Source organism: Scyliorhinus torazame, chromosome 8 (genome assembly GCF_047496885.1).
Source record: "Scyliorhinus torazame isolate Kashiwa2021f chromosome 8, sScyTor2.1, whole genome shotgun sequence".
NCBI lineage: Eukaryota > Metazoa > Chordata > Chondrichthyes > Carcharhiniformes > Scyliorhinidae > Scyliorhinus > Scyliorhinus torazame.
In genome coordinates, this window is record NC_092714.1 from 59,461,701 (window position 1) to 59,484,877 (window position 23,177).

The window sequence follows — 23,177 nt, forward strand, 5'->3', positions numbered from 1 at the left end:
GGCCAGATCTCCGATCAGCTGACTGAAATTAGCTCTCCACCGCTTGAGTATATTCACATTTGGCTTTTGTTCCATGATTTTGTTCCGTAATTACTCCATACCTAAATATTATGCCAATTTACTAGCTCAAATATGTAGGTAAACTTTTCAAAATCATGTTTGTTTTTTCACTTTGATTATCAAGAGAATGTTTTTAACAGTAAGCGTAATAATATAACCTCAGTAGAAATTATACTACTGAGCTTCTCAAAATGAAATCTCAATGATTCTTCAGATTTTTGGAATTACCACATTATATACACTACTTCTTTCATTGTGTGGGGATTGCACTGATCCCAGATGGCTACAGTGGGTTTCCTCTGGGTGCTCCGGTTTCCTCCCACAGTCCAAAGACGTGCAGGTTAGGTGGATTGGCCATGATAAATTGCTCTTAGTGACCAAAAAGGTTAGGATGGGTTATTGGGTTACAGGGATAGGGTGGGAGTGAGGGCTTAAGTGGGCCGGTGCAGACTTGATGGGCCGAATGGTCTCCTTCTGCACTGTATGTTCTATGTTCTAGGCTTACTGAATTTAAATAAATTACTACTCAATTGAAAAAGGAGCCACACACATAGTTGAACTGATCACACAGCATTATCATGGACTAGCGCTCCTCTCAATCCTGCAACTTTGGCGACATCCAACCAAACCTTACAAGTCACATTGGGCTCAGTATCACAAGGTTATCAGTTCAAGACCCATACAAGAAACTGACGTATGCACTCTAGGCTGGCACTTTAAGGCAGTACTGAAGGAGCGCTGCACAGCTGGTGGTGTCATCTTTTGGATAAATCAAGGACCCCAGCAGCCACCTGAAGGGACATAAAATATAAGGGACATAAAATATTTGCATAATTCCAACTCTATGATATCTTGGCAAACATTTATCCCTAAACCAACATCAATAAAACAGATTATCTGACCTTTAACTCACTACTATCTGTGGCACCTTGCTGCGCACCAATTGGCAATTTGTGTTTCACATATTATAACAGTGACTACATTTCAAATGTACTTCTTTGACTGTAAAGAGCTATGTCACATTTTTACTAGTCAGACAAAATTTATTAACCCATTAATTTGCTGCTGAAATTATAAATCTGCCCTGAAACAAGCACCAGTGCTGATGTTGAGTAAATGTTGGTTTAAGATCAAAAAATGGCACCAAACTGTTAAGCGCAAAGAGGAAAGTGACTGACTGCCAGGGCAATAGCATTTTCAATTTAAAGTATTTACCACTTTTTGTACCTAATAACAGTTTGTTAACAATCTCCTGTCATTTGTAGACAAATCCCCAACTGAAAGGCTCCTTCGTATAGCCTAGATACTGATATCATTGAAGTTGAAGGTTAGTATACACTTTTACTTACATTGAGGGAAGTCCTCGGAGCACACAGTTACTGGATATAACTGCTGCTGCATAGTTTGTTAACTGACTTCTTGGAAACAGTCAGTGAATCTTGCAGATTGAGCTGCAAGTATTCCTCATTATCAAAGCAAGCCAATTTTGAAGCCAGTCAATCTCTTGCGTGGTAGGGAGACAGCTAAGGATTAGCAAAAAATATGGGAGAAAGTGATAAATAGTGCTCTTTGACCTGCATCTCATTGTATGTCTTTATTGCAGTGAAGAAGTCCCTGCTTAATGTTGTTTCACTTTAATATCGTTAATAATGTAATGCCAATAAATCCAATTAATGTTGACAGTTTCACTTTAATGTCATTTGCCAGACTCCTCCTTCTGTTGCACCTTTCTCACTGTGTTTCCGTCCTCGTCCTCTTCCTCCTAACCCTGCCCTTGGCTCCCACCATTGCTGACTCCTGGCCTTGTTGACCCCTGATCTCTGTTCTTACCTTAGTCCTTGGGGTCTGTTCTTCACCGGCTCCCAACCTCTGGCTTGCCTACTGGCTTCACTTCTTAACTCGCACTGATGTCCTGGGCTCCATTGAGTGGCAGAGGTTGGTTCGTGCAGGTAGTTCTGGGAATTCAGCTGTTACCTACACTAATCAACTTCTGGCACTAGATGAAGCCAGGTCAGTCAAAAGTCCTTTACTCTGGTGAGCACTGTAATTTAGAAAAAAACCAATTTAATTGTATTTTTTATATTTAGTGTGGTAGTGCGGCCTCTTTACGGGGTGGGCTTTGTGGTCTATGTGACCAGCTCGGGACCTTCAGCAGTTCAGGATTTCAGGGGGGAAAGAAGAATCCATTGAAACCCTACAGTGCAGAAGGAGGCCATTTGAGTCTCTTCCGACCTTTGGAAAGAACACCCTACTTAGGCCCACTCTCCTGCCCTATCCCTATAACCTCACCTAACCTGCACATCTTTGGACTGTAGAAGGAAACCAGAGGAAACCCATGTAGACACGGGGAGAATGTGCAAACTCCACATGGATGTCATCCAAGTTTAGAATTGAACCCAGGCCCCTGGCGCTATGAGGCAGCAGCGCTAACCACTGTGCCGCTGAAGCCTCCAAAGATAGACAAGAATCGGGAACCATCGACGTTATCACCCAAAAAGTGAGTAAAATGCCAATGATCGGAAAGTTAAAACCGTTCGACGAGGGGCCAAAGACTGGGCCAGTACATTGAACAGCTCTGCTATTTCTTCAAACCTGATAAGAAATCTTGCATCCCCAGAAGCTCCCGATTTAAAAACCTTCGACCAGTTGGTTACGTTAATTAAGGAACATTTTAATTCCAGGCCCCCAATCATCCTACAGCGGTACTAATTCTACTCCGCTGTTAGGGACCCAGAAGAGTCCATCTCCACCTTCATAGCCAGGCTTTGCCAAATGGCTGAGCATTGTGAGCTCGGTGCAGTGCTCAGTGATATGCTGCGTGACCATTTGGTGTGCGGAATTAACAACCTCAGCATCCAGAAAAAACTCCCGACTGAAATTAAAATTGTGTTGGACAAAGCAATCTAGATGGTTCAGGCAATGGAGTGCACCATAAAAGGTGCGCCTGAGCCCCAAAGTGTGCCAAAAGGGGAAGTGAATCCATTGTGGGCAGTATGGCCATGAGGCGCGTGCCCGATCAACAGGTATAGTACAGAACTAGGCACGGTCCTTGGGACCATATCGAAGTCAGAGAATCGGGTAAAGATGACGGAGGTGGATTACTATCGATGTGGAGAGATCACCCCAGGAAGCTTGCCATTGTCACGAGTTTGTCTGTTTTCGCAACCAAAAAGTCCACATCCAGGCCTGTTGCTGTGTGAGGCAGAGCGTGCCAATGCAAAAAGAAACCGCAGCAGCAATCCAGGACACCACTGAACCAAGTGGAGAGAAATTCTGAGGCGGAGCACGAAATGTACCATCTGAATGTCGTCTAAGTAAATAAGGCAGCCCCAATCGAAATAATTCTACACGTGAATGGAAGGCCTTTGAAGTTGGGAGGTCAATACCAGTGCATCGGTTACAGTTGTGGGGGAACAGACATTTGATTACATTTGAGAAGGGGCCTTTGACCCTGAATTTGGGTAGCATGACAACCAGACAATCACCCTATTCGGGGAAAACACTAAAATGTCTTGAGACCACCAACCAGTACGCCAGTAGCTTACAATGATCAAGAGGCCCAGCTCTCTTTGATTGTTGTAAAGGGACACAGACCAAGCTTGATGGGAAGGACTCGGTACAGCAAATTAAACTAAATTGGCTGGAAATCTTTAAAATCTCAAACTATGTTTTTCAAGGTAAGAAGTCTTACAACACCAGGTTAAAGTCCAACAGGTTTGTTTCGAATCACTAGCTTTTGGAGCACTGCTCCTTCCTCAGGTGAATAAAGAAGTGGGTTCCAGAAACATATATATAGACAAAGTCAAAGATGCAATATGAGACTTTGAATGTGAGTCTTTGCAGGTAATTAAGTCTACAGGTCCAGACAGAGCAACTAGAGAGAGGGATAATCACAGGTTAAAGAGGTGTGAATTGTCTCAAGACAGGACAGTTGGCAGGATTTCGCAAGCCCAGGCCAGACGGTGGGGTTTGAATGTAATGCAACATGAATCCAAGGTCCAGGTTGAGGCCGTACTCATGTGTGCGGAACTTGGCGATAGGTTTCTGCTCGCCGATTCTGCGTTGTCGCGCGTCCGGAAGGCCGCCTTGGAGAACGCTTACCCGAAGATCAGAGGCTGAATGCCCTTGACTGCTCAAGTGTTCCCCGACTGGAAGGGAACATTCCTGCCTGGCTATTGTCGCGCGATGTCCGTTCATCCGTTGTCGCAACGTCTGCGTGGTCTCGCCAATGTACCACGCGTCGGGACATCTGGACCTATAGACTTAATTACCTGCAAAGCCTCGCATTCAAAGTATCATATTGCATCTTTGACTTTGTCAACATAAATGTTTCTGGAACCCACCTCTTCATTCACCTGAGGAAGGAACAGTGCTCCGAAAGCTAGTGATTCAAAACAAACCTGTTGGACTTTAACCTGGTGTTGTAAGACTTCTTACTGTGCTCACCCCTGTCCAACGCCGGCATCTCCGCATTATGTTTTTCAAGACGTCATACGAAGATATGAGGATGCGCACGGGAAAGAGTTAGGCCGAATCAAGGGTGTGAAAGGCCAAAATTGATGCCGATCCAGACTCCTCAACACCCAAGTCTTTTAGGGCCAGACCAGCCCCTTGCATCCTGCATCAAAAGATCGAAGCTGAGCTAAAGCGATTAGAGGAACTGGGAATAATTAAACCAGAGCAATTTTCCAAGTGGGAAGCCACCATAGTTCCCATGCTGAAGCCAGAGCAATCAAAAAGAATATGTGGGAACTATAAACTCACAATCAGTCAGGCTGCCCAGGTGGATAGGTACCCGATCCCCTGGCGGGAGGCCTCACCGACTTCAAGCTGAACCTCAATCACGCGAACATGCAATTGCAGTTAGTCAAAGAGTCTCAAAGGCTTGCCACGATCAATACAGATCAGGGCCTATTTCAGAACACGAGGCTATCTTTTGGTATGTCTACAGCTTGCGCTACTTTCCAGCATACCATGGATAACCTCCTCCAGGATATCTCAAAAGTGATGGTCTACTTAGACGATGTTTTAGTCACTGGAATCACACACAAAGAGCACAAGTCAAGTTTAGAGGAGGTATGAAAGAGGTTCAGAGATGCGGGACTCCGCATTAAATGTGAGAACGGTACCTTCCAGGCTACGTACTTGGGGTTCCAAGAGGCTGACACAGATCTACAGCTGCTTGAATTAAACATCAAAGCCATACGAGAGGTCCTAGTACCCAGGAATGTAGCTGAGCTGAAATCTTTCCTGGGAATGATGAACTACCGTGTGCAGAAACATGTCAATCATGTGAGAAGCCGGGGAACAGTAACTCCCATTCGAGAAACAGATGGGTCCAACTCGTATCGCCAGCGCTTCTCAGGCCATTGCAGAGCGGAGGGAGCCGGGAATTTCGGAGTCAGCCCCGTCAACAGTGCAGGTGAGAGTTGGCGAGGTAAGCAGACTCACAGAAGAGGTGGAGTCACCTGAACTGTCGTCTTCTGGAGACAGTGGAGCCAGGTGGGGGACTATGGAGGTCCGCGAGGACTCAAAGGTCCCTGGACAGACTGACTCTGTGATGAACACTTTTCATTTATGTCTCTTGACTTTGTATATAGCACTTGTTTCCAGCTTATTTTGTAAAATATAATGAGGGACTTAACGGGGGAGAGATGTGGTTGCGTGGCCCCTTTTAGGGGGCAGGCTTTGCAATCCATGTAACCGTCTCGGAACCAATCGCACGGGAGCATACGAACCCCAACCAATAGAGAGAAAGCAAAGGTCCCTGGGAGCAGGGGCCTGGGCAGTTTGGGTCCCAGAGCTGGAGAGTTAAGACCTATCCAGAATTACTCTGTGCCTGTATATATTTGTCTTTGCCTACTGTTAATATACCCCCTTTACTGTTACGGGATGCCTCCAAGTGTATTGTCTTGAGTCACCATATTTAGTGATGTATTTTCTTTTGCAAATTATTTCAGTTAGGAATGCACAGTGCTGCACATGAATAATACATTATTTAAACTTTTACTTTATTTTTTCTGGGTGATAAATGTCGAAAGGAACATAACTCTGGCTTTAACATTGATTCACATAAAGACATTTCACTTAAAGTTGCAATTATCAGGATCGCTTACAACTTTGAGTGAGGACTTTGGAAACAGTGAAAATAACTGTAATGTATTACAGTACTTGTCAGATTTTGCCCTTTTAGATTATTGTAGATTCTAATTGATATGGGAACTGCATGCCTCTGATAATCCTTGGTTCAACATGAACTGATCGAGAATGAACACTTTGGCACAAATTCTGAGAGATTAGCACGGACTATATTTTAAACATTTATTTTTTTTGTGCATAAATTCCAACATAAAATTCCCTGATGGCTGAGAATATTTTTAAGATCCATGGAACTATATCCTCCTACGTAACAGCAATTATTTTCCCAGTTATTTGCCTAATAGCATGTTATGTCCTACAGATCACTGAGCAAGACTGACCACATAACTCACAAGCAGTCCAGTGACATGAATTATACTTGCTAGTATAGTAACTTTAAAAGTACTGGTTCCCAAAATATATTTATTTATACACACTGAATTAAATTTGACTTAATTAATCTCTGATTTGGGTGCGTCTAATGAGTGTAGAATTCACAAAGCTTTGAAGCAACAGAATAATGACATTTATTTAACCATTTTGGAGAAAGATTGATCCTTTAAAAAATATACTGTTAAATGTTCTTTGAAGAGTTTTCATGGTGTTAGTATAAGGAGGTCTAATGGCACAGTGAGTAGTGTCCTTACCTCTGGACCAGAAGCTCTGGGTTCGAGTCCAATGCCCAGGACTTGTTGACCATGAAAGGAGTGTTCATAACGTGGTTCGATGTGCTGATAGCTCGGGAATCCTTCCACCATTTCCCTCACTATTCCCTAAAGGGAAAAACAGTGTGGGTGTGAAGACGCATAAAAAAATGTAAGATTAAGTAAAGACAATTTTATGATTACACCATGTGGATTCTGAAGACTGGCACGTTTAGTCACATATGATCATCATTAAGAGACATTTTGTTTGTGTATCCACTTGCTATGCTTGAATCCATTGGCTGCGCTTGAATTTACCAGAGAAACTAGGAGCAGGAGTAGGCCATTCAGGCCTCCGAGCCCACTCCATCATTCAATATGATCATGGCTGATCCTCTATCTCAATGCCATATTCCTGTTATTTTCCCATACCCTTGATGCCATTAAAATCTTTTAAAAACTACCTTTCTCTTTTTAGAATACATTCAGTGACTTGGTCTCCACAGCCTTCTATGGTTGAGAATTCCATAGGTCCACTACCCTTTGAGTAAAGAAATTGTTTCTCATCTCAGTCCTAAATATTGTACCCCATATCCTGAGACTGTGTCCCCTGGTTCTAGATTCCCCAACCAGGAAAAACATCCTCCCCTTCATCTACTCTGTCTAAATCACCTTAAGCCTCCTTACATCCTCCTCACAACTCACAACTGCCCACTTTTGTGTTGTCAGTAAACTTGGAAATGTCACATTTGGTTGCCTCATCCAGATCATTTATATATACCGTGAACAGCGGGGGCTCAAGCACTGATCCCTGTGGTACCCCACTAGTCACTACCTGCCACTCGGAATAGGAACCATTTATTCCCACTCTGTATATTGTCTGTCAACCAATTCTCAATTCAGGTCAATACTTTACCGCCTTTAATAATAATAATAATCTTGATTAATGTCACAAGTAGGCTTACATTAACACTGCAATGAAGTTACTGTGAAAATCCCCTTGTCGCCACACTCCGGCGCCTGTTCAGCTACACTGAGGGAGAATTCAGAATGTCCAATTCACCTAACAAGCACGTCTTTCGGGACTTGTGGCAGGACACCGGAGCACCCGGAGGAAACTCACGCAGACACAGGGAGAAAGTGCAGACTCCGCACAGACGGTGACCCAAGCCGGGAATCGAACCTGGGACCCTGGTGCTGTGAAGCAACAGTGCTAACCACTGTGCTGCCGTGCCGCCCATTTGTTTTAATTTTCCATTCGCTTTAATTTTTTCTACTAACCTCTGATGCGGGACCTTATCAAAAGCCTGAAAGTCCAAGTACACCACATCCACTGGTTCTCCCTTATCTATTCTACTAATTACATCCTCAAAAACTCCAGTAGATCTGTTAAACATGATTTGCCTTTCATAAACCCAAGCTGGCTTTGTCCAATCCCATTAATGTTTTCCAAATGTTCCGTTATCCTGTCTTTTATAATATACTTTTAACATCTTCTCCACTACTGGGGCGAAATTCTCCGGAAACGGCGCGATGTCCGCCGACTAGCGCCCAAAACGGCGCAAATCAGACGGGCATCACGCCGCCCCAAAGGTGCGGAATGCTCCGCATCTTTGGGGGCCGAGCCCCAACCTTAAGGGGCTAGGCCGGCGCCGGACGAATTTCCACACCACCAGCTGGCGGGAAAGGCCTTTGGTGCCCCGCCAGCTGGCGCGGAAATGACATCTCCGGGCGGCGCATGCGCGGGAGCGTCAGTGGCCGCTGACAGCTTCCCACGCATGCGCAGTGGAGGGAGTCTCTTCTGCCTCCGCCATGATGGAGACCGTGGCGGAGGCGGAAGGGAAAGAGTGCTCCCATGGCACAGGCCTGCCCGTGGATCGGTGGGCCCCGATCGGTGGCCAGGCCACCGTGGGGGCACCCCCTGGGGCCAGATCGCCCGCGCCCCCCCCAGGACTCCGGAGCCCGCCCGCGCCACCTTGTCCCGCCGGTAATGTAGGTGGTTTAATTTACGCCGGCGGGACAGGCATTTTAGCGGCGGGACTTCGGCCCATCCGGGCTGGAGAATCGCGCGGGGGGGGGCCCGCTATCCGGCGCGGCGCGATTCCCGTCCCCGCCGAATCTCCGGTGCCGGAGACTTCGGCAACCGGCGGGGGCGGGATTCACGCCAGCCCCCGGCGATTCTCCGACCCAGCGGGGGGTCGGAGAATCTCGCCCCTGATGTCAGCTAACCTGTCTGTAATTCTCACTTTTTTGCTCTCCCTCCCGATTTACATAGTGGGGTTACATTTGCCAACCTCCAATCTGTAGCAACCGCTCCAGTCTGTAAAAGTTTGGAACATGACCACAATGCATCCAATATTTCCAGGACCATTTCCTTTAATACTCTGGGATGTAGATGATCACGCCTTGGTGATTTGGCAACCTTTAGAACAAAGAACAGTACAGCACAAGAACAGGCCCTTCGGCCCTCCACGCCTGAGTCGATCACGTGTCCTTTCTAAACCAACCACCTGTATCCTTCTATACCTGTCTGTTCATGTGTCTATCTAGATAAGTCTTACAGGTCGCTAACGTATCTGCCTCACCCACCTCACTTGGCAGTGCATTCCAGGCCACCACCACCCTCCTCTGTGTAAAAATCTTCCCCCGCACATCTCCACACTGAATTATCCCCCCTCACCTTGAATTTCTGCCCTCTTGTAACTGTTATTTCCGCTCTAGGAAAAAGCCTCCAACTGTTCACCCTATCTATACCCCTCATAATTTTATAAACTTTTTTCAGGTTGCCCCTCGGCCTCCAACTTTCTAGGGAGAACAATCCCAGTTTATTCAATCTCTCCTTATAGCTAATACCCTCCATACCAGGCAACATCCTGGTAAACATTTTATGTACTCTCTCCAAAGCCTCCACGCCGGCGGGAGAACCGGAGGCAACCACTCCGACATCAGCAGCCCCTGAAAATGCGGAATTCTCCGCTCTTCAGGCGGCTAGGTGGACGCCGGAGGGGTTGGCGCACTTCGGCGCTGTGCTGCCCCCTGTGGGCCACGGAATGCTGGGCCAGGAGGCCCGTTGACGCCGGCGTGAAACACCCCGGTGTTTACGCCGGAGTCAACACTTAGCTGCGATTTTAGAGAATCCCGGCCTCTATTTTCCCCCTCTTGATCACATTTTTGCTGAATTTTAAAATGCTCCCAATCCTGAGGCTTGCTGCTTTTTCTGGCAATTCAGTAATATCCCTCACTTACTTTGTATGCCGTAGTTGAGCCACCTTCCCTTTTTTATTTTTGTGCCAGACAGGAATAACCAAGACACTTAATTGCATATGAATGAAATTAAACCTTCTCCAAGCTTTATATCAAGATTCAGGGATTAAATTCTGATTTCAGTGAAAGGAATTGCTTTCCCGCAGTTTGATCAATCGGATTATCAATGCCTTTATGAAGAACTTAGAACTTGCTAGATTCCATTTCTATAACTTTTTATGAATTGGCTTGTTTTTTAATTTTACTTATAAATATACATATAGCAAACATTTAAAACAAGTGATAAGTCTGTACTTAAATCTGTACTTCTTTGGTCTATAATGTAGCCATCTGGGATGGCCACTTACAAAGGAAACATGGTTACTTGCAAAGACTCAAGGGAAATATGGCCAATACAGGATTCAGGCAAGTGATAAATCCAAGTAACTTATGGGGTCATAATTAAGTCTTTTAATCTTTTACAAAGCCTTTAGCTTTGAGACGTATTAAATCTGTACTTCTTTGGTCTATAACGTAGCCATCTGGGATGGCCACTTACCAAGGGAACATGGACACTTGCAAAAACTCAAGGGAAATATGGCCAATACAGGATTCAGGCAAACTCAGAGCCTAAATGTATATTTGCTAACACAGAACCAGACAGTATCGAAACCCCTAGCCGATTTGCATTCTAATGGCCCATTTCCCCAGGACAAGGGACTGGTACTCAGGTATCAGATACAATTCCAGCCACTTCGGCGCCACTCCCTTCACCCAGGAAGCCCAAACAGCCAAGATCAATGACCACTCAGGACACGCCCAGCCATCAAGGCACCCGCCCCTTTATTGGCTCAAATCGAAGGCAGTAATCGAAGCCTGCCGAATTATTGGGTCCAAAGCTAAGGACCGCCCAAAAGAGCGCGAAACCCCAAAGGATAAAGAGAGACACTGCCATGTGTTCGATCTCTTTTGGCCCTGGCACACCGGCACTCTTCGGCCCGGCCTATACCTGAAGCCAACTGCAGCACCACGACCAGAAGCAAGTTCAAGATCAACGATCGCTACCAGACAGATGAGCCCAGCAGAACCGAAGTTACTTCTCCAGACCCAGCCACTCCGGATCCGAACAAAGGCCTTGTTCCTCTGCCAAAGCCGGGTGCCTGAAAGTTAAGTACAGGTTGTTGCAGTGTTAGGTATAATTTAGCTTGTAGTGTTTTTATGTTGCATGTGTGAGTTAATCTTGTGTGTAAATAAACCATTATTGAACTTGAACTAACTGACTGGTTGTTGGGTCTTTGATCAATATCCGGTTGAACCTTGTGGTGGTATCATTTGATACCTGGCGACTGTGAAAAGCAATATCATCATTATTAATTGGCAACATTATTGGTGACACGGGTGGGATAGTATTCCGCTCATTAAAATTGGCAACAATAATAAACTTATAAATTCCTCAGTTATTAAAAAACTTAATTTGAGTCTTTAAGTTAGTAAGCACAGATATTAATATAGTAAATCCTATTTACTCTGCTGTGAGCTGGTTTGTTACTTTCACAACCTCTTCTGCACCCCCCCACCCCCCACCCCCACCCCCACCCCCACCCCCACCCCAGCAGGCAGCTCTACTGTTCTGTGGTACTCAGAGTAAATTACATCCATTTGTTTGCGAAGCAGCCTCCAGGCAAAAACATAAAAGCTGAAAATGCAAGGATTTTGTTGGTTCATATAAGAGAAGCATGTGATCCTCCTCAGTGAGCTTGGTTTGAGCTGAGGTAGTTGTCATCTAGGGTAACTGTAGAGATATTACAATTAGACTCCATGTCCTTGCACAGCAGGACAATATCAGTCAAATTACTGCTCCTGATTGCGATCCAGCATCGCTTACCATAAATGGACATTTGGATTGTGATCAGCTAAAACTAGCATAGCAAGCCCTACAGGTCTCCTGGATTTGGGCACACATGTGCTGGATACTATCCATGAGCATATTTCAATGGAAAAATGACCCCTCCCCCCTCAACTCTGTGACATCACTGTCTTCCAGTGCAGGGAATCTGTCCTCACTTCGCGATGACTGGCAATTCAATTTTCTAGCTGCTGGGTGTTTATAGGGAGACAGGAGAGAGATGGAAACCCATTGGCAAGAAGTACAGACAAATTGAAACTGTAGGGTAGGAGATTACTGCGATGAAGGAATAGGACATAGCAGCCTAAGGTTGGTTGACGGGAGAGAGAGGAAGATGGAAATGGGAGTTGAGGAAGAGTGCGAGACTTGGGAATGGAGAGTGGATCAATGGCGCAAAGGAATGGTGAGAGAAAGGGTGATTGTTGACAGGCTGTATTTGTGAATGGGACATGAAATTAAATGAAAATCACTTATTGTCACAAGTAGGTTTCAAATGAAGTTACTGTGAAAAGCCCCTAGTCGCCACATTCCGGCGCCTGTTCGGGGAGGCTGGTACGGGAACTCTCTATTGAGGGGAGGGGTTGGGTTCAGGAAAAAAAAGTTTGTGAACCTGTGGTCTATATGAGACTAGTGTTGACAGGTCACTGGCAGTAAAAGAGATTTAATTTGCTTGTGTAGAAATATTAATCCTTCTCTGCAGGGATAGGTATTTCTGAGCAGACATTTATCTACAACTGAACAACATTGTTACTTTTCTGTGGGCTTTAACAAATATTTTTCATGGATTTGTCATGTCTGCAAGAACTTTAATGTATCCTCATAGGGAAGCTACTTAACAAATAATTAAACTTCATAGTTGAAGGATTTACATTCCACTAATGCTTGCCTCTAGTTTTCTAAGGGGGTTGTTTGAACCTTCTGTTCAATTACATCTGCTCAACCAGACCACTGCTCATCGGTGAGCTTTGGAATCCAAAGATTGTTACCTTCTTGCACTGCTCGCACCAACCTGATTTGCTTATTATGAGCTGTGGTCTAGGTTGCCTTGTCAAAGTTGTTGTGAGCTTGGATAATTACAAACATACAAATTAGGAGCAGGAGTAGGCCATTCAGCCCCTCGAGCCTACTCCTCCATTCAATAACATCACTGCTGGTCTGATTGTACCTCAACTCCACATTCCCATCTACCCTGATAACCTTTCACTCTCTTGCTTATGAAGAATCTATCTAGCTCTTCCTTAAAAGTATTCAGAGACTCTGCGGTCACTGCCTTTAGAGGAAGAAGAGTTCCCAAAACTCACCCTTCTCTGAGAGAAAACATTTCTCCTCATCTCTGTCTTAAATGGGCGATCCCTTATTTTTAAACAGTTATCCCTAGTTCTAGATTTTCCCACAAGAGGAAATCTCCTTTCTACATCAACCTTTTTGGTTATCCCCATGACCCAGTGTAATGCTCTGGGAATCCAGTTTCGAATCCCACCACGACAGGTGGTGAAATTTGAATTCAATAAAAAAACCTGGAATTAATAGTCTAATGATGAAATCATTGTCGATTGTCGTAAAAAGCGCATCAGGTTCACGAATGTTCTTTAAGGAAAGAAATCTGCCATCCTACCTGGTCTGGCCAGGTCCACAGCAATGTGGTTGACTCTTTATTGCCCTTTGAAATGGCTTAGCAAGCCACTCAGTTCAAGGGTAATGAGGGATGGGCAATATATGTTGGCCCAGCAAGCGATACCCACATCTCATAAATAAAGTTCCAAAAACTTGTACTATTTTCCAAATTGATTTGGCTACTATTTGTTTCTAATTCTTCACCATCATTGTTTTTCTCCTCCTTTTGATAGGGTCAGCTGCTTTTATTTAATACATTAAGAAACTATTTATGTTGGCCTGTTCTGTAAATCTGAGAAATCTGTTTGTTGGGTGTCATAAACAACCCTAGCAGCAGATACCGAATAACAACAGTTCGTTGATAGAGACATCATACAACATTAAGACAAACTGGACTAAGGCTTAATTCCTGGTATGTCCCTTGTTGGGGAAGCAATTATCTCATTTTAAGGAGGCTGAAATGAGAGACAGTTTACACTCCTGATTGCAAAAAGTGGGGAACGCATAGGCTTTTGAATTGTTAGCGCAATTAAAATTAGTTTTCAGAGTGTGATTGTAGGGAGCTTGTAGGAGAGCTTGCTTGGTATTTTCTACTGACAGGGCCATGAGGCACATTTGGTGTTGGTGTATATGGCGTAAGTCTGGCCCATACCCCACTCCTGAGCCATGGTAATTATCTGAGCCCATCTTCCGCTTTATCTGAAGGTCAAAAATGAACTGTGTACACGTACGAACCTCTAGATAAGGGTGGAAAAATCAACCAAACATCATCCTGATCCTGATGGCCACCTTTGTGAATCATGATATACTTAGACTCTTGACATGCAAACTCACAGTGTGACTACATGCTAACATTCTACCTGTACCTGGTGTTGCAAAGGATGGGTGTGGTCATGTTGCTAGGGAACACTCCACCAAGTTGGACCATGCTGTACCACCGATCCTTAGTGGAAAAGCGTATGCAGAAAAAAGCCTTTGACCACAAGTCCATCAGGCAATGATCTGTATGTAGAATTCACATGGCCCTGCGGGAAAGAAGATGATACATCCTATTAAATTGTTCCCTGAGCAGATTGTCAAAGTCATTTGGCAGAATGTCTTATCACCAGAACTTTCAAACAGAGTGTATCCCCCTTACAGTCCAAAGATAAATTTTCCTCCAGCCTTGGCGGGGGTTCCAAGCTGATTTCCCTTGGTGACTTCAACACTGAAGTTAGAAAGGGCACAGAACTCTGGGAAGGTGTAATTGACAGAGAAGGGGTAGGGGAATCCAACACCAATAGTGCCCTGCTCCTGAACACGGCCTTGTCATAATCAGCACCTTGATCCATCAGAGAAGCAAGAATAAGGACTCATGGCAACACCCTTGGTCTAAACACTGGCACCTGCCCGACTACATCATCGTCAGAGCAAGGGACCGCTCATATCACCTATGCCATGACAAGAGCCAACAGCTGCTGGGTGAACCACCATCTAATCTGCTCTGTGATCACCATCAATGTAGCCCCAAAGCAGTGTCGGCAACAGAAACAATACCGCAGGAAAATCAATGCTGAGGTAGTCAAAGAGCCTGATAAGAGAGCCCTATTCACCAATCCTCACTGCTAGCCTGACGGCCCCTGGTGACCAAAGATGCAGAGTGTCCACAGCGCCTGGCCTGCCCTCAAGGCCTCCATAATTAGCATCTGTGGAGAGACGCTTGGTCACTCGACCAGGAAACACAAAGGCTGTTTTGATGAGGACAACCAGGCAATCCAGAGGCTGATAAGCCAGAAGCACAAAGCTTTTCTGAACCTGAAACAGGAACCCAACTCGAAAGCAAGAAGCAGCTTTAAAGACGGCTGAAGGCTGAGATCCAGAAAAAAACCCACAACCTAAAGAACAGATAGTGGGTGGAGAAAGCGCAGGCGATCCAATAGTGAGCCAACAACTATGACGCACAAGGTTTCTTTAGCACAGTCACAACCACTTACAGCCCAAACACCCATGGACCCACACCACTGGTGGCCAAGAATGGAGAGGTGCTCATCAGAGAGCACTTTGAGAACCACCTTACCAAACGTTTTGTCTTCAACACGATTGTCCTTGACCCCCATCCCGCAGCACGCTACCCGCCACCATCTCAATGCAACCCCAACCCGGCATGAGGTAGAAAAGGCTTCTGACAGTTAAAGAACAACAAGGTACCTGGAGCAGATGGATTCCCTGCCTTGGACAATGTGGACCACTTTCATATCTTGGAAGCCTACTGTCAATGAAGGAGATGTTGAGAACGAGCTTCAACACCGCGTTCGGTACACCAGTCCAGTCTTTGGTCACCTGAGGAAGAGTGTGTTTGCAGACCAGGACCTCAGACCTGGTACCAAGCTCATGGTTTACAGAGCAGTAGTGACATCCATCCTCCTATATGGATCAGAGACGTGGACTATTTATAGCAGGCACCTCAAAACTCTGGAGAAGTACCACCAGTGCTCAGCCCACAAGATCCTGCAAATCCATAGCAGGCTAGGCGCACCAACATCAGTGTTCTTGCTCAGGTCAACATCCCCAGCATTGAATCATTGACCACACTCGAATAGCTTCTCTCTCAGAACAAGTGCTCTATTCAGAGCATCAGCACAGCAAGCAAACTAGGGTGAGCAGAGGAAACTCTTCAAGGATGCCCTCAAAGCCTCCTTGAAAAGCTGCAACATCTCCACTGACACCTGGGAATCCCTGGCCAAAAATCACCCGAAGTGGAGGAAAAGCAACAGGAAAGGAGCTGAATACCTTGAGTTTAGAATTGCTACAATGCTGAAGGAGGTCATTCAATCTGCACCATCAGGTCTGCACCGATCCTCTGAAAGAGCATGCTACCTCGGCCTACTCTCCTGCCTTATCCCTGTAATCCCACCTAACCTGCACATCTTGGACTCCTAAGGGACAATTTAGCATAGCCAATCCACCTAACCAATAAAAAAGTACGATGCTGGCTATGCCTATAGATTAACTAGTTTTCACACATCATCAGAGTTGAGTTATCAGCCTTACTATTTGAACAGTACGAAGTCTTACAACACCAGGTTAAAGTCCAACAGGTTTGTTTCGATGCCACTAGCTTTCGGAGCGCTGCTCCTTCCTCAGGTGAATGAAGAGGTCTGTTCCAGAAACACATATATAGACAAATTCAAAGATGCCAAACAATGCTAGGAATGCGAGCATTAGTAGGTGATTAAATCTTTACAGATCCAGAGATGGTTTTTAAAGAGGTGTGAATTGTATCAAGCCAGGACAGTTGGTAGGATTTTGAAGGCCAGATGGTGGGGGATGAATGTAATGTGACATGAATCCCAGGTCCCAGTTGAGGCCGCACTCATGTGTGCAGAACTTGGCTATAAGTTTCTGCTCGGCGATTCTGCGTTGTCGTGGGTCCTGAAGGCCGCCTTGGAGAACGCTTACCCGGAGATCAGAGGCTGAATGCCCTTGACTGCTGAAGTGTTCCCCGACTGGAAGGGAACATTCCTGCCTGATGATTGTTGCGCGATGTCCGTTCATTTGTTGTCGCAGCGTCTGCATGGTCTCGCCAATGTACCACGCTTCGGGACATCCTTTCCTGCAGCGTATGAGGTAGACAACGTTGGCCGAGTCGCACGAGTATGTACCGCGTACCTGGTGGGTGGTGTTCTCACGTGTAATAGTGGTATCCATGTCGATGATCTGGCACGCCTTGCAGAGATTGCCATGACAGGGTTGTGTGGTGTCGTGGTCACTGTTCTGAAGACTGGGTAGTTTGCTGCAAACAATGGTTCGTTTGAGGTTGCGCGGTTGTTTGAAGGCAAGTAGTGGGGGTGCGGGGATGACCTTGGCAAGATGTTCATCGTCATCAATGACGTGTTGAAGGCTGTGAAGAAGATGACGTAGTTTCTCCGCTCCGGGGAAGTACTGGACGACGAAGGGTATTCTGTCGGTTGTGTCCCATGTTTGTCTTCTGAGGAGGTCGGTCCGGTTTTTCGCTGTGGCACGTTGGAACTGTCGATCGATGAGTCGAGTGCCATATCCCGTTCGTACGAGGGCATCTTTCAACGTCTGTAGATGTCTGTTACGCTCCTCCTCGTCTGAGCAGATCCTGTGATACGGAGCGCTTGTCCATAGGGGATGGCTTCTTTAATGTGTTTAGGGTGGAAGCTGGAGTACGCCGGCATCTCCACATCATGGCTACCATCGACACCGCAAACTGCCGGCTCAAAGTGGAGAGGATCTCCAGGAAGATCGCGCATATAGACACTGACATTAAGTTTCTACAAAGATGCAAGAAAGCAGACAAGATCCCGAAAGGGCTACAGATCACAAACCCACTCAAGTCGACCTACAACACAGACTTCGCTGAGAGACTCTGCCGTCGCACCTCTCTCACACTCCTCAACCACCTCGTCCGCCAGCTCTACAGCAGACGACGCAACCTGGAAACCAAGATAGAGGCCATATTCTCAACTTGCGCTCAGGATGCAGCAGACCAGCTGCTGAACACCGCCAAACAGATGAGACAACAATACTATGCCACCTATATGCATACCAAGAACAGAAAGCTTGAGAAACTTGGCATCACCACCGGCAGCAACCAAGCCACCCCCGGTGTCACAGTAGAAAACAATACAGGGAAATCCATTGTCAACTTGTCAGACTACACCCTTCAACCAGATGAAATCGAAGTCCTCAGCAGAGGGCTCAATTTCTGCACCACCACCAAAATGGACCCCATCAGTCTCGCGGCAGACACGGAGGAATTCATCAGGCGAATGAGGCTCCGGGAATTCTTCCACAGACCCCAAGAGGCCAACAGCGAACCCAAGCAGACTACCAATGAACCGGAACAGCAGACCGAGAGATCTGCGGTGCGACAACCGAAGAGGAAAGAGTCGAATTGGACCCCTCCGGAAGGCCGCTGCCTTAGACTCGACATGTATGCTCAAGCCGTCAGGAGTCGCGTCAATGCCAGATTCATCAGTCGCATTCACAAGACAGCCCCGAACGTCGCCCAAGCACAACGCAATGCCATCCGCGCTCTCAAGACCAACCGCAGCATCGTCATCAAACCAGCAGACAAAGGAGGGGCCACTGTCATACTGAACAGAACGGACTACTGCAAAGAAGTATACCGACAACTGAACAACCAAGAACACTACAGACAGTTACCCGCAGATCCGACCAAGGAACACATCCGCCAACTTAACAGACTGATCAAGACCTTGGATCCAGATCTTCAGAGCACCCTACGTGCTCTCATCCCACATCTCCAGCATTGGAGATCTCTACTGCCTCCCGAAAATACATAAGGCCAACACACCAGGCTGCCCTATCGTTTCAGGCAATGGGACCCTGTGTGAGAACCTCTCTGGCTACATCGAGGGCATCTTGAAACCCATCGTACAAGGTACACCCATCTTCTGTCGCGACACGACGGACTTCCTACAGAAACTCAGCACCCATGGACCAGTTGAACCAGGAACATTCCTCGTCACAATGGACGTCTCGGCACTCTACACCAGCACCCCCATGACGACGGCATTGCTGCAACAGCCTCAGTACTCAACACCGACAACTGCCAATCTCCAGACACAATTCTGCAACTCATCCGCTTCATTCTGGATCACAACGTCTTCACCTTCGACAACAAGTTCTTCATCCAGACGCATGGAACAGCCATGGGGACCAAATTCGCACCCCAATACGCCAACATCTTCATGCACAAGTTTGAACAGGACCTACTCACCGCACAGGACCTTCAACCGACGTTATACACCAGATACATCGATGACATTTTTTTCCTTTGGACCCACGGCGAAGAATCACTGAAACGACTACACGATGACATTAATAAGTTCCATCCAACCATCAGACTCACCATGGACTACTCTCCAAAATCAGTTGCATTCTTGGACACACTTGTCTCCATCAAGGATGGTCACCTCAGCACTTCGCTTTACCGCAAACCCACGGATAACCTCATGATGCTCCACTTCTCCAGCTTCCACCCTAAACACATTAAAGAAGCCATCCCCTATGGACAAGCGCTCCGTATACACAGGATCTGCTCAGACGAGGAGGAGCGTAACAGACATCTACAGACGTTGAAAGATGCCCTCGTATGAACGGGATATGGTACTCGACTCATCGATCGACAGTTCCAACGTGCCACAGCGAAAAACCGGACCGACCTCCTCAGAAGACAAACATGGGACACAACCGACAGAATACCCTTCGTCGTCCAGTACTTCCCCGGAGCAGAGAAACTACGTCATCTTCTTCACAGCCTTCAACACGTCATTGATGACGATGGACATCTTGCCAAGGTCATCCCCACACCCCCACTACTTGCCTTCAAACAACCGCGCAACCTCAAACGAACCATTGTTTGCAGCAAACTACCCAGTCTTCAGAACAGTGACCACGACACCACACAACCCTGTCATGGCAATCTCTGCAAGGCGTGCCAGATCATCGACATGGATACCACTATTACACGTGAGAACACCACCCACCAGGTACGCGGTACATACTCGTGCGACTCGGCCAACGTTGTCTACCTCATACGCTGCAGGAAAGGATGTCCCGAAGCGTGGTACATTGGCGAGACCATGCAGACGCTGCGACAACGAATGAACGGACATCGCGCAACAATCACCAGGCAGGAATGCTCCCTTCCAGTCGGGGAACACTTCAGCAGTCAAGGGCATTCAGCCTCTGATCTCCGGGTAAGCGTTCTCCAAGACGGCCTTCAGGACCCGCGACAACGCAGAATCGCCGAGCAGAAACTTATAGCCAAGTTCCGCACACATGAGTGCGGCCTCAACCGGGACCTGGGATTCATGTCACATTACATTCATCCCCCACCATCTGGCCTTCAAAATCCTACCAACTGTCCTGGCTTGATACAATTCACACCTCTTTAAAAACCATCTCTGGATCTGTAAAGATTTAATCACCTGCTAATGCTCGCATTCCAAGCATTGTTTGGCATCTTTGAATCTGTCTATATATGTGTTTCTGGAACATACCTCTTTATTCACCTGAGGAAGGAGCAGTGCTCCGAAAGCTAGTGACATCGAAACAAACCTGTTGGACTTTAACCTGGTGTTGTAAGACTTCGTACTGTGCTCACCCCAGTCCAACGCCAGCATCTCCACATCATTACTATTTGAAGGTGTTGGTCAATTTATGCTAATTTTCAATGTATGTAAATCTCTTGTCCTATTTTTTCACACCTGCCTGTAAATTCCCTCCTGTAATGAGGTTAGATTCTAACCACCTTCTCCCCAGCTGCCATAAAAGGTGTCCTTTTACTGCTTTTACATTGGAGGTGTTCTGAATTCAGTTTCTGGGAGATTAGTGTTCATGAACGGTTCCCAGGGTTACCAAACCTAATCTGGCATTTATCTTGCCAGCGGAATCAGATACCTGTGAAAAAACTGGCTTCATGATGCTGCATGGGGTGTTCAACAAGGATCAGTGCTGAGAAACAATATATGTTCACAATTTCGACCTTGGAATCAAAAACACAATTTTTTAATTTGAGGATGACACCAAATTGGAGGGGATAGTCAATACAGTGGAGGATTGCAACAAAATATATTAATATATCTGCAGAATGGGCATATAATTGGCAAATAAATTACAGTACAAGTGTATGGGTTACATTTTTTGGTTTTAATAAGATCTCATATAAATATTACTTGGAAAAGAACCTAAATGGGTTAGACTAAAGGAAGGGGTCTGGGAGTACAAATACAAAACTCACAAAGTAGCAACACAGGTTAATGAGACTTTGAAAAAGCAAACTAAGCACTAAGGTTTATTTCTCAAGGGAGAGCTGAAAAATAAAGACGCTATGTTAAACTTGTATTGAACCTTGATTAGACCATATTTGGAATATTGTGCAAGTCTTCAAAATTATGAAAGACTTTGAGTAAGTAGACAAAGAGTGTTTCAACATTTGGGGAAGAGCAAAGCACGAATATTGACATAAAAAGGATCAGGTACTACTTCTAGCAGCTCAACAAAACTCAATCTTGGAAAGACAAGTTGTGTTTGAGCCTAGAATTAAAGCTCACGATCTCCCAGATACTAAATGGTCATTGGATAGACATATGGACGATAAGGGAATAATGTAAATGGGCTTTAGAGTGGTTTCACAGGTCGGCGCAACATCGAGGGCTGAAGGGCCTGTACTGCGCTGTAATGTTCTATGTTCTAAGCCATCACCCCACTACTACAGGTTCTTAAGCATTATTCTCTGTTTGACCTGGTATGACACTGTTTAATTCAAATACTGTTCATTTTGTCTAAATCTGAAAATGTTTAACAGATTACATACTCTGTACAGCAAACATACACCATTGTTCTCCTGCCTTTGAGCAGTTGAAATGTGGATGAAATCTAACTTGTGCAATCCAATATATTTGGGATGATTCATTATTTATTGAGACATTATCAATTTAAGCAGGACACACCTTGGAGATCAGTTTCATGCTGTTGCTATTGGAACACATGCCAGTAAAACCTTATGGCAAACTCAGAACAAATTCCTTATTCATAGGTGTACATGGCGAGTATTCCCCTGGGCTAGTGAAATATATATGCGTTAACAATTATGGAGCTACCTTGTGAAGAATCAGCAGTAGAAATGGGTGGCTTCACTCCTCCACATATTCAAAAAACTGGTATTACGCACCAGGTCCTCATGTAGCCAGAACAATAGATCGCAATGACTTCAATGAACAACAAAGATGTTAAAAGATGGAGTTGCACTTCACATTTTCCTACCGAAACAATCTATTTTTCTTTCGACACATTCCTTTTGTATCTTGGATTTGTTCTAATCTCCTTCCTGTTTTGTTACCTGTGTGGTAGGTAACATGTGCTACTCAATCCTTGGTTAGTGATGAGGTATTCTGAATCCCAATGAAGAAGATTCGAACTCTTCCAGTAGTAACAAAAGGTTTATTGAGTAACTACAACAATATTTACATGAGTTCTTTACTTTAACTTTGATACTAGTGATACGATTAACAAGATCTAACTATGGTAACTATACGTATCTTCACTGGCCATCTAAACTAGTCTGCTGTTGCTTTGATCACAGTGCACCCAAGAGAGAGAGGGAAACCCAATGTGGCTGCCTTTTATACCCCTGTTCGTCCGGCCCTCTAGTGATCATGTGGTGCTACTGATTACACATTGTGTACATGCACACATAGAGATCACTACATCCCCCTTTTTTCGTGTTACATATTTTCTGTTTGTTGTAAAGAAAATTGAACAAACATAATGGATGCAGTTTGCAAAGACATTACATAAAATCAGTGAGTTAGTCCATCAAATGATAATACATTTAGTCTCTTAAGTTTTGTTTTGCTTGCGTGAAATAGGTAGACAAATGATGTTATGTACAAATTGTGATGATCTTGATGATTATACAAAGCCAATTAATATTTATGAGTCCAGTCTTAATTAAAAAAATTTTTTTGTGAGTCCATACTTTATGAGTTTGTTCGGTTGAGTTGCTTTCTTCTTCTGTTTTTTGAAGTGGTGATGTT

At 45.4% G+C, this 23,177-nt stretch overlaps 1 protein-coding gene across 1 annotated transcript in view; it reads left to right on the forward strand.

The window, feature by feature from the left end:
- Window positions 1–4,911: 4,911 nt before the first annotated feature.
- gpr156 (G protein-coupled receptor 156) overlaps window positions 4,912–23,177 on the forward strand; it is a 148,063-nt gene continuing 129,797 nt past the window's right edge. Inside the window, exon 1 of the mRNA XM_072515517.1 lies at window positions 4,912–5,136. Within this exon, the coding sequence (XP_072371618.1) occupies window positions 4,912–5,136 (225 nt within the window). The remainder of the gene's footprint in view (window positions 5,137–23,177) is intronic.